General features: G+C 40.1%; 1 protein-coding gene across 2 annotated transcripts in view; it reads left to right on the plus strand.

The window, feature by feature from the left end:
• Positions 1–17,169, plus strand: part of astn1 (astrotactin 1) — a 305,138-nt gene that overhangs the window by 87,585 nt on the left and 200,384 nt on the right. The window contains exons 5-7 of one of the 2 annotated variants that reach the window (XM_077231865.1): positions 610–717; positions 5,235–5,381; positions 9,903–10,070. In XM_077231865.1, coding sequence (XP_077087980.1) covers positions 610–717; positions 5,235–5,381; positions 9,903–10,070 — 423 coding nt within the window. Of the gene's footprint in view, positions 1–609; positions 760–5,234; positions 5,382–9,902; positions 10,071–17,169 lie in introns of both variants that reach the window. The other variant, XM_077231856.1, reaches the window with a different exon arrangement.

A 17,169-nucleotide genomic window follows, 5' to 3' on the forward strand; every position in this document is an offset into this window, starting at 1 on the left:
CTATTTAGATTTGTGCTCATCATTGTCATTTATTACATCATTTTATTCACACTTTGACATCTAACATGTGACTTAAATAGCAAACACTTTTGCACTGTTTTTTCTGCATTATCTGTATGATTTTCGCTCATTAAAAAAAAATCAAATGGCGAGTTTGATATTTCTAATGAATCTGTTTTTTGGGGGTTTGGCTTTATATAATTACTTTCTGTATTAATCAATAATTCTAGATAAGTAAACAAAAGGATTGTCAATTAGACAAAAAAATCATCCTATTGTCATACTGTCACATTTGTTTAATCTCAAACCCTCAGAATGATATTGTGTTTGGAAATGTTGTTGTATGTCTTAGGTGAAATCATTATTTTCTTTCTAAACTGACTTTGAAATAACCTGAATATTTAATTGGATTGTCAGTCAACAATTAATGTTGACGTTGTTTGTTTTTGAGACCAGCATAATTTTAGTCTAATTTGTTTATGGTTATTTTACACACAAAATAACTGGAAGGTTTGTCTGGACACTTGACAGTGGGCCTACTTAATTTTTTTAAATTTTTTTATGGTTTGATGAATGAGTTAATGGAAGGTTTTTGTGTGAATTCTACAGCAGGTTCAGTTTTCCTGAACCCGGACGGGGACTCTGGAACGGAGGCAGACAGTGAGCCGCAGTTGACCTTCTACACCGACCCAAACCGTAGCCGCCGTCGCAGTCGAGGTATGAGAAACGGTAACGTCAACACCGCGTGGGGCTCCGGGGGTAAGGAGGATTTTCCACTCCATCGCATGATTTAAACCTGCACCGCCTGACTGTGGCCATTTGGTGTTCGTGTCACATTTTGTTCGGAACCCGAGCAAATCATTAGTTGTGAAGCGGCTTGCCTTAAAACTCCCTCATTGACATGCCATGTCGTTTCGTGTGCGATTTGCCATTGATTTGCCATTGCAGTTGAATGCGGTGTTAAAACAATTTACAGGAAAGTATAAATGCTTCACTTTTTAGTATTTTTTTTTACTAACAGGAACAGTCTTCCAAATTGGACTAGGGGTCCCTGAGCAATTTGTAAGTTTCTTCTGAGCCTCTTTGTGGACTCCATGGACCTCCTCTGAAAATGAATGACGACTAAATGCAAGCTTACAAGTATTTAAGCACCTTAAGCTTAGCAACTCCATCTGTAGACCACCTTTCAACATTAAGCATGGTAAATGCGTGTATGTTAAGTGCTAAGAGAGCGTGTGACAAAACAGTTGGCCAGTACTGTCAGACGCTAATGGCTAGAGTCTGTCTGAAACTCATGTATTGTCCCCCAAGGAGCACTGCATTGTGTTCTGGAGAGACCTGAATGCAAAGCTCTCTAAACTCTAGAGGAGCTGCCACTTGAAAGTCAACTAACATCACTTTGGCTTTAATACCAAAAATTTCCACTCCACTAATTACCAAATGCTTAAAACCTGTATTTTCAAAAACACTACTAGTCAGATGTGGCAGCAACAACACCTTTAATTGGACTTAAGTTAATAATAGACATGGCTTGTGTCGCATTTTTTTACTCTCCTAGATCACTGCGTGAATTGTTAAGTTAAGAGCAGCGTGTTGATTTTGATAGACATATTTGTGTACCTTTTGTTTTGTTTTCTTTTGCTCTTGTCTTTATTTCTTCAAAGTCAATTGTTTTTTTATGCAGGATCTCTGAGATAACATCCATGCTTAAGATGATGATATCTTAAGTATCTATGCTTTAAGCTGCAAAACAGGGATTCTTCCCTTTGTATATGGTCTGCTGCATCATTAATGCAATGCTTAGCAGTTACATTTACTCGGAACTGCTTTGTAACTCCTGTGTTTTTTACATGCACTGTAAAAAAACATTGTAAACATGTCTGTCAGTTGTATTTTGATCTTTATCATCATCATCTAATTCCTTTTCATATCTATTTCATTGCTGTTATCAACCTGCTGCATGCAATTGTTCATGTTTATCCTGAGAGTTTTAGACATTGTGTTAATGAGCAATACAACTAGCAACATGCAACATACAACTAGCAATAATGTCCTCGATATCTGATCATCAGTATTTTGTCCTCATACATTTGTGATTTGGTGTGTTATGTCATCTTGTGCGTTGTTATAATACCATCAGTGTCGTGTGCCTTGATTTTACATGTAGCAGATAGGGATGTGCATCTCCATAGCTGAGGCCGATGCGATACGCATCTCGATGCATAGCCAACGATATGATACATTAAAGATACATATAAGCTGCTACCGATGCGGTGCAATAAGATTCACTACTATTACGATGCAGTGCGATCCGATTTCGATGCGATTCAATGTAATACGATGCAATGGAAAAAAAATATGATGCTATGCAATTCAATTTGATATAGATATAATTAACTTTTATTTCTTTTATTTAGACATACAGCAAATCATAAAGCAGCTTAAGTACCATCTGACTTTTAACGCATGGCTCTTTTTTCACAAAACCAAAAGATTAAATAAAAGCAGGTGCTGTTTTAACATAAATGTATATTCAAATACAATATTCAAATGTAATATATATATATATATATACAAAAAAATATTATTGGCAGTCATATGCTGCTGTAAACCAGATTCATTTAAATGTCTACTTTAAGGTTTAAAAGGTGACTCAGGACACGCCTCGGACTCAGTGTTGCCAACTTAGCAACTTTGTCGCTATATTTAGCGAGTATTTAGACGGGTCAATGACGTGACGCCTACATTTTCTGTCCGATTGCATTTGTTCAGGTAAAAACGGGTTTAAATGCATAAAAAGATACTGTATATTTGTAGTACCTCTTCCATGTATGTACTCACTTTAACTTTTAAAAAAAACGTAGTTATTTGTAACTTTTTTTGATATTTTAAGTGTCAAAATATCATGTGGTGCGACCGTCCGGCCCTAACTTCTGTTTTGAAAACGTCTTTGAAATTACTCTAAATTGATTAAAAAATATTTTCTGCACTCTTTGGCATGATTTCTAAAGTGTTTTGTAATTCTGTAAAAAAATCAAAGCATTTGTAGTCATATTTCCATCATAATATACAAACAAACTTTGTCCGATGATGTCCATTTTATGAAATATCATGTGGTGCGACCATCAAGGAACTACAATTTTGGGACTTTTATGTTGAAAACTATTCAAACACAGGAAGTTACATCATATAACAATTTACCAAGGACCCATGGAAGCCACAAGCAGTTTTGTAATTCTCTCAAATAGGAAAAAAAATAAACCTTTGTAATGGTTGGTATGCAGTTACCAAAGTTGGATTTCATGTGGTATGACCTTAAAAAAAATAATAATAAAGTTATTTCTACAAATATATATTTTTATTCTAAATTTTATATTGACCTTTTGTGGAAAGCTAGCTTGTTTTGTTTAGGTGACCAATTCTGTGCCTGTAAGTTTTGACTGAATTTGAAAATATCATGTGGTGTGACCAAATACCATGTGGTGTGACCACTGCAGACTGTTTTTCATGATAGATATATGTCCTAGATTGGCAGGGTTTGTGCTTTTATATTCAATTGATGGTTTATATACAAAAAGTGCTTTAATTTAGTATAATTTGGAATAGATTTTTATGCAATTTGGGATTTATGTTTACTTTTTGTACAATATGAGAAAAATGCAACAAAAAAGTTATAGCATGTAATTTTAGTTTAGCAATCATGCATTTATTAGTAATGTATTTCTTATTGCCTATTTATTTATTTAAAACTATTTTAATCTATTTTACCAGATGCCAATGCCAAGTGAGTAAAAGTTCTGACCCTGCAGGAAGAGTGGAGTACCTTGCTTGGATAAGAGTGAAATATTATTACAGTTTAAAATAGCTGGTTTCTATGTGAATATATATAGTAAACTGTAATTTATTCCTGTGATCAAAGCTCAGTTTTCAGCATCATTACTCCAGTCTTCAGTGTCAAATGATCCTTCAGAAATCATTCTAATATAATGATTTGCTGCTCAAGAAACTTGATTATTATCGATGCTGATCTATGCTCTAGATCTAACGCTCAATTTCCGGATTGAGGATTTTAGTTATACTATTTTTGTTACTACTGGAAATTGTGGAAACTGTGATAATTTTTATATGTCAGGATTATTTGATGAATAGAAAGTTCAAAAGAACAGCATTTATTTTAAATAGAATCTTTTGTAACATTCTAGCCTAAATATCTTTACTGTGACTTTTTTATCAATTTAATTTATCCTTGATTAATAAAAGTATTAATTACTTTAAAAAAAAAACTATTGACCCCAAATCTAGCGACTTTTAGGGAAGGCGTTAGCTACTTTCCTTTGAAAATAGTTGGCAACACTGCGAGTCGGACTTCGTAGTGTTGTGATACGTCATATTTACGTAGCAGCTGCTGCAGTGGTGATGAGAGAACGCGCTTGAGCAACAGTTCAGAAATGAGAAATCAATCTAGTCAAACTGGACGCGCGAATGAGACGAAATAGCGTTCATCGCGCTGCGCTAAATGTAAAATGTACAATGTACAATGTAATGTATTCAGACGTACAGACATACTTTTAACACATGGCTCTTTCATCTTTTTTCCACAAAACCAAAAGATTACATAAAAGCAGGTGCTGTTTTAACATAAACAGCAGGACTTCCAGACTCGCGTCAACGCGACTTTCTAAATTGTAAAAGTATAGCGCATCTACTTATAATTATATATGAATAAATCGTTTTTTACCGATGCAGATATGTTAGAAACGATGCATCGCGATACAAATGCCAACTTGTATCCAATGCACACTTATTAAAATTCGATGCATCGCATCGTTAGCTTTTATGCCGATGCAGCGATGTGAAAACGGTGAATCTTACCATCCCTAGTAGCAGATGTACAGGGCAGCACTACACCAAACCAGTTTGGCTGTATTACAAAAAAGTATTTTTTTGTTTTTTAAAATATTTTTCCATTTGCAGTATTTAGCATAAAAGCAGCAGGCTTCAAAAGGGAAACTGTTATCTCTTAACCGCTTTATTCATGCCAGATCTGCCGCCGCTTGCAGGGTTTGGCTGGCTGGTTTGATCCAGTGCTCCTTTCATGGACCACCAACCCTGATGTGGGCTGTTTTTTAACTGCCTCCCTTGTGCCTTCCCGAGGTGTACATAAAAATGTGAACTTTCCAGTCTTGTAGCATCGTTCTTTTATTGCATTCTCTCTCTCTCTTTCTTCTCCTCAGGTTCCCCACGGAGCCCTATCAACAAGACCACCCTGACTTTGATCAGCGTGGTGAGCTGTGTGATCGGCCTGGTCTGTGCGTCTCACCTCTCTTGTAGCCTCAACGTCAGAGTCATACTCCACGTACCAGAGCACCTCATTGCAGACGGTAATCTCATCATCTGCTCCGCTTACCCCCCCCCCCCCCCCCCAATAGCCCCTGAGCAGCAGGGGTCCTCAGCCCCCCCGTCTACCCCCCACGACTTCTACTGTATTAAAGCAAATGTCATACCGACTTCCACCTGTCTCTTGTGAAAAGCCTAACAGATGTGTGCTGAAAGCATCAAAGCACAATCATACACGAATGCATGGTCTCTAGTTGTGTTTCAAATGATGTACACCCTTGTACTTGTACTTACACTATGTACTCGGACATCTTGTGAATCAATTGTTAAAGAGGAGTATGGTCTCAAATGAAACACTAACGTTTATTTTTAATTGTAACACAGGAGGTTTTCAGACACACATTCTCTCATTTGGTGTTTTCATTAGCTTTAGGATGTTAGATAACCTGTGTCGGGTAGGTAACCTGTAAGTTATTATGAAAACCCCACACTCATATTGTTAAATGTACCAATATTGAAAAATGAATGAGACCATATGGATTGATGGTGAAGCATTTAAAGTGGCCATATTATTCCCTTTTACAAAGTCTTGGTTCTGTTTTTGGGGGTGTACTAGAACATGCTCTTATGCTTGATTGTTTAAAAAATACATTATTTTACATTAGTACAGCATTTTTCTCCCCAGTCTGGCCCGAATGTGTTGTTTATTTCCTATTTCGATGAAGCCCCTCCTTCCAAAATAAAAAATGTGCAGCGCTTGGTCCGTTCAGGAAATGTCACGCCCCTTACCATAACTGCGAGCTCTGACTAGTCAAGTCAAGTCATCCTCATTTATATAGCGCTTTTAACAATGTAGATTGTTTCAAAGCAGCTTTACAGAGATAAACATATAATTTAAGGTAACAGAGATTGGTTTGGTTTTATAGTGGCTCTTGAAAAATGTTTTTTCCAGCTAAAGTTAGTTTTGATTGACTCACTTCCGTCTAAATGATCATTTGTTATTAAATTAGGGGCCGCTAAGACAACACCGTTCTCTCTAAACAGACTTTAAACGTGAACCTGTGATAGACGCTGATGGCGTTCACATGCACATTAAGAACTGATTCTATAGTTATGTGCGTTTGAATATATGTGCGCAGGTTTGTAATTCCTTACAAACCATGCCTAAACAAACTACTTGTCTATAAATTTTGATGCAGAATTTTTATTTTATCTTATCACTTTGGGTAGGTACGCGAACCGACTAGTACTCAGATACAAATATTAAGGATGGCGTCAGTTTCAAGCCAGTTCAAGCCTGATTCAGACTTAAGAATGTTTACAAACAAGAGGATCGTCCAGAATGGATTTCATTTACAGACTTTGCAAGCACGGATTTCACAGGGCATTTCAGAGTTTTTATTTTTTTTCTTATACAGTTTAGATGAAGTTATATTTAATTTAATCATTATACTTGTCGGAAAACTATGGTACTACAAACAGTAATCGATAACAAAACCATGGTTAATTTTCCTAAGGGCGGTAAACAGTCTTACAAAAGTTAGAGCTTACAAAAGCAACATAAAACACTATATCAACACTGTTGGCTAGCAGGCGAGCGGAGGCAAACAGCTTAGCCCTTTGTTTACATCGTAGCAACAATATAAAAAGTATGATTGGAACTGTTAATAGAAAACTCAACTAGAAATAATAAGACACACTTACAAGTGATCGTTGTGATCCACAAATAACAGATTGCCCTGACAAAGTGGAAAAAGATCAGTTTCAGGAGAAGCTTTATGCGTAACCTGCATTGTACTCTCTTAGGGCCCTATTTTAACGATCTAATGTGCAGGGCACAAGTGCAGTTAGGGTGCGTCCGAATCGTCCCTGTTTGTGTAATAAGCAGAGTGTATGCGCGTTGTGGACCCGCTATACGAGCTTATTACTAACACAATCATTAAATAACAAAAAATAATATTGACTTTAGACCAGGTTTTTGGTCAATGGCACAGTCTTTTTCAGTTGCCTCAAAATAGCAACGCGCCAACAATGCACCTGAACACACCTCATCTTCAGACCAGCACGCCGATGAGCTTTCAAATGGGTGCAAATGCATTTGCTATTTAAACAACGTGACAAAGGACGTGACACTTATAACTGCGTCGGGCTGAAACTAGCAAAAAACACTTGCGTCGCGCTTGACGCTGCAGGTGTGTGATAGGGCCCTTAGTTTCTGGAAGCTGTCCTCCATAAAATCTGGGGGAGAACAGTGTCTCTTTGACATAGCGACAACACTGTCTTCTCTAATGCAGCTCAATCAGGCCTCGTTCTCTTTTTTTGTGTATTCCGTGGGCGGAGATTATTTAAATGAGTAACATTGTGACTTCATAAGATCTGGAAATGCATTGTAATCCAAACGAGTCATTCGTTGCAGTTATTGGAAAGTGGAAATCTCCCTTTGGAGTGGACTTTGAGCTTTGTAACCTTGCAGATCTTTTTCATGCTCAAACAGAAACATTACACACTAACTAAAGGTGAAAAAGCATAATAGGACCCCTTTAACTCACAATTGTAAGGTTCTGTTTTGTCCATAGATGTTTTCCATAGATGTCTCCACCGTCTTGACAATTAACCTCTAAGCTACGTCATCAGTAAAAATCAAGTAGCTAACTTCAGAAAGAAGGTAGTACACTACAAGTTGCTCATCTACTCATCTACACTGAATCTATTTCAAGAGCTAGGTAAATTAAATACAAATAAAACTAGAAACAACCTAATAAAACATGAAGACATGTTGATTAAAACCTGGACAGTTTGCTTAAAATGCGGACTGCACAGAAATCATCTGAACGAATCAGTACATGAATCACTGAATCCAATGAAACTGATTGAAATGAGAGTTTGTGTAAGAGGAAGGACTATTGATTGATTATTTGTGTGTGTGTGTGTGTGTGAGAGAGGCAGAAAACTGAGATGTAGCATTTTGTCATGCTAAATTGCTACTTGTTGGAAAAAATAGCTTGTGACTGTAAAAAAAGTGACATTATTTTGAAAACAGCTGAGCTATTGTAACGTTATGAAATATTTACTTAAGTTAGTAGTGCTACTTGTAGTTAGTTACTACCCAAACCTGCACTCTGAAACACACACAACTGTAAACAACAACTAGACACTTTCCCCAAGGGTTTTCTGTTTGCGCTTTGGACCTAAGTTACGTTTGTGTTGGATGAGCTTGCTATTGAATTTCAATGTTGCACCTGCAATCCAAGACCACAGGCCAGTCTCTTTTTCTCTCTCTCTCTTACTCTCTTTCCTCTCGCTCTTTTTTTCAGCTCCTTGGCATTTCAGCTGTCATTTCTAGAGTTTGGGCGATATGATGGATTGTGACTGGCTTTGCTCATCTGTCTTTTCGTCTTTCATGCATAGCTCTTTTCTATGGGGTCTGGTGCTTTAGGGTAGATTAACATTCACATAGATGTCTAAGTGTAAGAAATCCGAAAAGAGGAGACTTGAAGGATTCACAGTTCGCCTTTTGAATTTGAAAAATCAGATTGAGAAACGTCTATAACTGTCTAACAGTATTACAGGGTAAAACTTTGTCAAAGCAGATCTGATAAAACTTGATTTTTCGAAATAAATTCTGTTCTATGTGGGAAATATTCAGAGGGATAATGCAGAATACACAGTTATGTGCATGATCCATGAAACATAGCAATGCATATAATGTATATACTTTCAGCTGTAAGGATTTTGCTTTGCTTTAAAAGCTTTTCAAAAAGTCCAAAACATAGTTTAATGCCTAACAGTTTGTGGAGGGAAATGTACATGCTGCTGTATATACACTTTTTCTTTAGTCTCGTAGAACTGTTGATGTGACGCACAAATCGTATCGCGGATAATAGTTTCGAAGTTGTTACGTAAATGAGTAAATGACTCAGTGACTCACAAAAAAAAAAAAAGATGAAAACCTGCAGGTAGAGTCACTGAGCGAATCAGTGAAGGAATCTGAATAAATCTATTAAAGGAATAGTCCATACAAAAATGAACATTTTGTTATTATTTACTCACATTCATGTTGTTCCAAACCTGTATGCATTTATTCTTCTGCTGAACACAAAAGAAGATATTTTAAAGAATACTGATAACCAAACAGTTTTAGTTCCCATTGACTTCACTTGTATTTTTTGGCCATTGCAATTAGGGTGAGTGGGAAACAAAACTGTTTAGTTACCAACATTCTTCAAAATATCTTCTTTTGTGTTCCAAGGAAGAAAGAGAGTCATTAAGGTTTGGAACGACATGAGGATGAAGTAAAGATGACAGAATTTGGTTAAACTTCATTTTGATGGTCCACTTTAGACATTTTACTAACTACAAGTAACTTTGCAACTACATGTCAACCAACTCTCATTAGAGTAATAATAGACTGTTAGGTTAGGGTTAAGTGACAGATTCTAAACTCCAACAAAAATTGTCCATTTATCTTACTTTGGTACGTGATTTCAAAGCTCACTAATAGAGTTCACTAATTTAACTCTTAATGTAACTCTTGACTGATATCCTGTCTGACTCTTCTCTTCCAGGCTCCAGATTTGTTCTGCTTCAGGGCAGCCAGCTGGATGCTTCTGATTGGCTGAACCCAGCCCAGGTGCTGTTGTACTACCAGCAGAATGCAAGTGGCCCCTGGGTCAGTGATCTGTGTGGCCGCCGTCTCTTGGATCCCTGTGAGCACCAATGTGACCCAGATTCAGGTACAACACCACCCTGACATGATTCCTTACTTCATACAGCTCATCTAGAAACTCTGACACCAATAGGGAGACACATTCCGAGGGGGATACTTAAAAGGATAGTTCACCTTCATGTCATTAAAAACTTTTTTTGTGGACCGCAAAATAATTTTTTGTTTTGTTTAGAAAAAGTCTTTTCCTTTTTTCTATTTAGTTCATGCAATGAAAGTCAATGAGTCCAGTGTTGTTTTAGATATCTAGGGGTGGGACTCTTTTGGAATCCTACGATTCAATTCTTGGGGTCATGATTCTCGATTTTGAATCAAATTTCAATTCGATAAATGCATAGATTTGATTTTAAACTTTTAATTGTTTGGAGTTAGAAAAAATATGATACACACTGTTGTATTCTCAATATTTAGTGATTTATCCTCAGATAGAGGATAATTAATTCGCCTTAACAAGCAGTTGCTGTTTGTTACATCAACCGCTTGTGCATCCACGTTAAAAGCGCTTCTCGTGTGTAAAAATTACCAGTACACATAAGAGGTGTTAAGATCACAAGAAAAGCTTGACGTGTGCCAGTAACTGTACATTATTTAAGGCTATTTTCTATTCGTTAAGATATTGATATAGGAACTGTTGTCAGGTAAGCTTCATTCATATTGTGTCCCCTGTTGCAAGCCTATGCGCATTGTAAACTGTCTGTGTGCTGCACTGCTCTCACAGTTGACTCTCGCCTTCTTTGTTCCGACAACATCACGTTAACAAACCTTTAGAAGAACAATTGTTTACATTAGTGAATCGATTCGATTTCGTTAGAATATAGATGGTTCTCCGACATAGTACAGCACAATTGCGCTTTGGGATGACCCAAGTTTGAATCCCGGCAAATGGTCATTTCTCAATCCTGTCCCCCTTTTTTCTTCCACTTCACTTCCTGTCCTCTCCAACTGTACTATCTGAATAAAGGGGAAAATGGCAAAAATAAATCTTAAAAAATGTATTATTTTTTAGCTAAACTATCCCTTCAAACTGCACTTTGGGAACTCAAAAAAAAAAATTCAGAAAAAGTGAAAAGCATATTTTTTTTGCCTTGCCTTGATTGGTCTGCATCTTCAACTAATTAAACATAAAATAATGTCTTGCTCCGCCCTAGTGAACGAGTGTCCATCCCCTCCGCTGTGTAAAATCAATGTGCTCAGTGAACTGCAGTTGTAACGCAGCTTCCTTTAAAGAGCAGGAGGGACAGGAGAGAGGCTTAGCTCTGATTCATCTGTCGTTTCATTTGCAGATTTGACTGAAGGTGTCTCTCTTGAGTGAACAGTATTAAGTAATGAAAGCTTAATTGAGTGAGAGCTGTGAGGACAGTAATGTTTGACAATGAATCTTTGCAATGTAAGACTTGGGCTTATACAGCTTCAGTGACTTGGATTTGAATTATTATTTCTTTATCTTTTTTTTTCTTTTTTAAATTCATGGCTGGGCCGTAAATTAGGCAAAGCATAGATCAAATGGATTGCCTTCAGGATATTCTGAGCCAGAGAAGCATTACTAGGCTATTCTAGATGATACTTGATTAGATTCAGGAATATTGGATTATTGTATGTGAGCACTTTGACCATCTAAAATCTCAGCAGTTTATTTATAATATATATATATATATATATATATATATATATATAAACAGAACACTTACCCATTTTTATTCATTTTCACTTTCTCAATTTCAAGTGCTATTTAAAAGATTTATTTACACTTTTAACACACTTTAACGGATTTTGATAAAATAAATTTTGAATTTAAATAATTTGATTAATTTTAATGCAAACGAGTCGCTTTTCATATAAATGTGAAATGTGACATATATGTGACTTAAAAATAGTGTCCCCTTTTTCAGACCTTCTGAGTTTGCAGGTATGTACATTGACAGTCGTAGTCTTTGTGAGAAAATATACTTATACTTTTAGATATACTTTTTATCTTTAGATATACAAAAAGATCATCCATGAATAGTCTATATTTTAGGTGTATCCTTTTTACATAGTTTTTCTTGGCACTTGTTGTCTTTTGCTTGTTAACTGTGGTTTTGTTAGGTATTATTTGCTGTAAAAGAACTTTTCTCTTTATACAAGCAACATTATCCTAATAGGCAGAAAAACGTACTCCGTTACTAACGTAACCTCGGTTCTCTCTAGAGAGGGAACGAGTACTGCGTAATATCTTACGCTATGGGGAAAACCTCTTTTCCGCGAGATATTGAAGCCAAAAATTATCCTTAATTTTGAATTAATGTAAAACGCTGTGCAGCAGCATTCAGACATAGGCAAGACGGCTCGCGAGCCTATTGGCTGCCCTGCGGGAACAGCAGCAGCCTATCGAGAGAGGCCCTGCGTGACGTGACACCCAATGGGGGCGCTTCGCGCCCATTTCGTCACGTCCCGCCAGAATTGGCGTGGCCTTGGCCTATAAATACGCTCGACAGGCTGATACAAACTGGTTTTCATCACTGAAGCGAACCAGCACTGTTGTATGCACTGCAAGATACGCAGTACTCGTTCCCTCTCTAGAGAGAACCAAGGTTACGTTAGTAACCGAGTACGTTCTCTTACGAGAGCATCTCTCGTACTGCGTAATATCTTACGCTATGGGGAACACAATGCAACACGCCGTGCGTACTGGGAGCCGACACCAAAGTCCCAAGGGCAGTAGCCCGGGGCTCATATAGTGCATAATCACCGTAGACTCACAGAGAGTCGGAGAAGAGAGGCTACAAGCATCATTCCCCATGAAATAGCATCCCACAGGAGCTAGTTATGTTAACAGTGTTTCACGCAGACAGGGTGAACGTGTTCAGCCGGAACTGGGTATAAGTACGGGTTATTCAACACCCATGGAGCTGTTCTAACGATCAGTGAGCGATGCACAAGCAAAACTCAGCATTCTGCGCCGGCGCAGCAGGGCAGATAGTACTGAATTCTAGACGACAGCATGAACCTTCTATAACCTAGAGGTTCATCTGGCCTGTAAGGCGGGAACCTCTAGGTTATAGAACCTTATAAATGTAGACGGCAAGGCCCAGCCCGCCGCCATACAGATATCATGCAAGCAAATCCCGCTAGACCACGCCCACGACGAGGCCACGCCTCTCGTGGAGTGCGCTCTGACACCCAAAGGACACTGCAGGCCCTTAGAAGTGTAAGCCAGCGCTATGTCATCGACTATCCATGTGGATAGGCTCTGTTTTGATGCGGCCAGTCCCTTGGGCATCCATTTTCCCTGATTCGTTCTAGCACTTGAGGAAGGAGCGGGACGGGGGGAAAAGCATAGAGGGTGGAGCGGGGCCATACGTGGGCCAGCGCATACCTGCTCTTGGAGAAAAAGTTCGGACAGTGAGCGTTTTCCTGGGACGCGAACAGGTCCACCTGCGCTCTGCCGAATGTCTCCCACAGCAGTTGGATCGTCTGCGGGTGCAGTGACTATTCCCCTGCTGGGACATTGTCTCTGGACAGTCTGTCTGGTCCCAGATTCAGATGACCAGGCACATGCTCTGCTTTCAGTGAAAGCAGGTTGTGCTGAGCCCAGACCAGGAGGCATTCCGTCAGCCTGTAAAGGTTTCGGGACCTGACGCCGCCCTGGCGATTTATGTATGCCACCACTGACATGTTGTCCGACCGGACTAGGACGTGGTGGCCTTTTATCTGGGGACAAAAACTCCGTAGTGCGTTGTCGACTGCCAGCATTTCCAGGCAGTTTATGTGTAGGATCTTTTCCTGTTCCGACCACTGGCCAAAGAACGGTCTGCCCGAGAGCAGCGCTCCCCATCCCGAGGTGGAGGCGTCCATGGACACCACCATCACATTCGAGGGAGTCCCCATACTCACGCCTGACTGATACCAGTCGGCTATTTTCAATCTGTATTTGGAAATAGGCGTCTTTCAGATCTATTGACATGAACCAGTCTCCCTGGCGAACTTGCGCGAGGATTTTCCTGGTTGTCGAGAGAGCGAGTGGGACAAACCCGTGGGGTTGAGCATGTCTGTGAGGGAATGAGGGCGCGGGACAGCGGGCACACTCACTGCACTTAGAACACCGTCGGCTTGTGCTGACTGAATGTGTGTTGGTTTCGTTTTTACAGAAACCGTGGGACACGCATTGTGTAGTGTTTGTGGGCACTGTGTCGTGGGCACCTTCACTACATTTTTTTTTTGTTTGTTTTTTCGCACAATCGACATGAGTCGATTTTATTTGTGCTAGCCCTGAACTGTGGGGGACTGTGTCTGTGTGTGGTAATGGGCACTGAGACGTGGGCATTCTTACAGCACTCATAACACCATTGGCCGTGGCCGGAATTCCAGAAAATACACTATTTTTGGGATTTATCTGGGTCGCCGTAAAAATGGCGTTTGTGTGCAGGCAAGCGGACTGTGGTACCGGCTTGTTTACTGCAAAATACACTGGAACAGTCACATTGTTTGGAACTGAACGAGCGAGAAGTTTCGGTGCAGTCTGGCCGCGGCGAGACTTAAACACTGTGGGCCTTAGCTGACTGTATGTGTGTTGGTTTCTTTTACAGAAAACCTGGCACATGCAGTGTGTAGTGTTTGTGGGCGCGGGGTTGTGGGCACATTCACTACATTTAATGCACAACTGACATGAGTCGATCTCATTTGTGCGAGCCCTGGACTGTGGCGGGCTGTGTTTTTGTGAAGAAATGAACACTGGGCTGTGGGCATTTTTATTACACTCATAACACCATCGGCTGTGGCCGGAATACCAGAAAATACACTGCTTATATGATTTTTCTGGGTCGCCGTGGAAACGGCAGTTGTGTGCAGGCAAGCGGGCCATGGTACCGGCTTGTTTACTGCAAAATACACTAGAACAGTCGCATTTTCTTGGAACTGAACGAGCGGATAAGAGAGCGTCATCACAGTTTTGTGTGTGTCGGCGTTTGTTTGATGACGTGTGCGTGTTATACAACAGGCTCATTGCTGCAATATTGACATTTTCAGCAGCTCAAACTAAGAGGAGCTGAGAAATGTTTGAGAAATGGAGATTGGTCCGGCCTCGGCGGGACTAAAACACACTCTTTCCTCATTTCGCCGGTGACGCACGCCCACGGGGGCGTCGAGCAGATAAGACAGCGTCATCACAGTTCTGTGTGTGTCGGTGTTTGTTTGCAGGCGTGCGTGTTATACAACAGGCTCACTGCTGCAATATTTATATTTTCAGCCGCTCAAAGTAAGAGGAGCTGAGAAATGTTTGCGAAATGGAGATTGGTCCAGCCTCGGCGGGACTAAAACACACTGTTTCCTCATTTCGCCGGTGATGCACGCCCACGGGGGGCGGGGGCGGGGTAGCTTTCTTATAACGTAAAGAAAGCTAGCCGCGGTTTTGATGCTTGCCCGTTTCCCTGACGACTCGCGGGCAGAAGGGGGGAGGTCCACAGAGCTCGCCCAATCCTCACTGTCCGATGCCAGGATAGAGCAGCTGGCCTTCTCTACAGATATCTCGTCTATCTCGTCGTCATAATGGTGGAGGCGGCGGTGCGCGGCGGACGTTGTCCGTCAGTGAGCGACTCGATTGAAGCTGGTGAAGCTGGCGGGCGAACCGGCAAGCTTTCACGGGCTGGAGAAGGCTCGGGGACTCGCTGAGTACGTCGCTTTACGCCGCGACACTACAGCGGGCGGGAGTGCAAACTCGGAGAAAAAATGCCAGGCGAGTCCTCAGAGTCACCATGGCAATAGCTCACTCAGCGAGCGCGAGAGCTGCATGATCCTTACCCAGGCGGGAAATGCAGATGAAATGGCGGTCCCCATCACTGAGTGCGGCTCGGCACGAGCCACAGGAACGAAGCATCTTTAAAAAGACGCTGCTCTTTTAGATGATGAGAGAGAGAGAGTGTGAGTCGCGACGGCAAACACACACTCTCAGCAGAATAAAAGGATATTGATGCCAGAAAGCGTAGCAAGTACAGCGGCTGAAGGCGGCGAGGTGAAGGCCAGCGGCTTCAGACTTGAGGCTCGTCCCGCTGAAGACTTACTATCAGACGGCGCGGCTTCTCACTCCGGATCCAGCGATGCAGTAGTGCTTCGCTGAAGAGATGAAAATCAGTTTGTATCAGCCTGTCGAGCGTATTTATAGGCCAAGGCCACGCCTATTCTGGCGGGACGTGACGAAATGGGGGCGAAGCACCCCCATTGGGTGTCACGTCACGCAGGGCCTCTCTCGATAGGCTGCTGCTGTTGCCGCAGGGCAGCCAATAGGCGCGCGAGCCGTCTTGCCTATGTCTGCATGCTGCTGCACAGCGTTTTACATTAATTAAAAATTAAGGATAATTTTTGGCTTCAATATCTCGTGGAAAAGAGGTTTTCCCCATAGCGTAAGATATTACACAGTACAAAGAGATACTCTCGTAAGAGAACAAGATGCTCTCAAGTTTGTGTAAATTAAAGTACAATTTTCCTGACATTTTAATCATATCTTTTGGGTTTAATACACTGGTGACAAAAAAAAGACTATTATTATTATTTTTATTTTTTTATTTTTTTTAAATAGCTGCTTTTATATTTAAGGGTACTTTAAGACTTTAGATTTGGAGGTTTTTGGCATTAGATTAGCATCATATTCCAGTTCCTTTATTTCAATTGTTTTATTGTTAAAGAAAAAAATCAGTACACACTACATAACTATAAAATTAATGGTCCAGTGTTGATGAATAATCTCAGGCAGTGGGCAGAAGTTTTTGTGTTTGCATCATAAATTTGAATGCTCTTTATATGCATTTTGCCATCAAAGAGTGCAAGTTTGTAAGACGATATTGCTCAATTCAGTTTTATATTTTTTTCCTATCCGGCAAAACATAGTCAACTGGCACCCAGGTACATCCAAATGAATGGTAATACATTTGTTTTACAGGCATTTTTCCGATCATCTGCAGCTCGAATCAATCCAACATTGTTATCATTTGTTGACAAGTTCCGCCCGTTTGCATCCATAATTCAAAAGAGGAGCTCTATTGGGCTTTGAAAAGAGAATCTTCCAAAGATAAATGAATCAGAGTTGGACCTTCGGGAACCTGCCTTGGTTTTCTCACAAATGAAATCTAAAGGATGAG

The sequence above is a fragment of the Siphateles boraxobius genome, unplaced genomic scaffold, assembly GCF_051911475.1.
Source record: "Siphateles boraxobius isolate OS27281-9 unplaced genomic scaffold, OSU_SipBor_1 1, whole genome shotgun sequence".
Taxonomy (NCBI): Eukaryota; Metazoa; Chordata; class Actinopteri; order Cypriniformes; family Leuciscidae; genus Siphateles; species Siphateles boraxobius.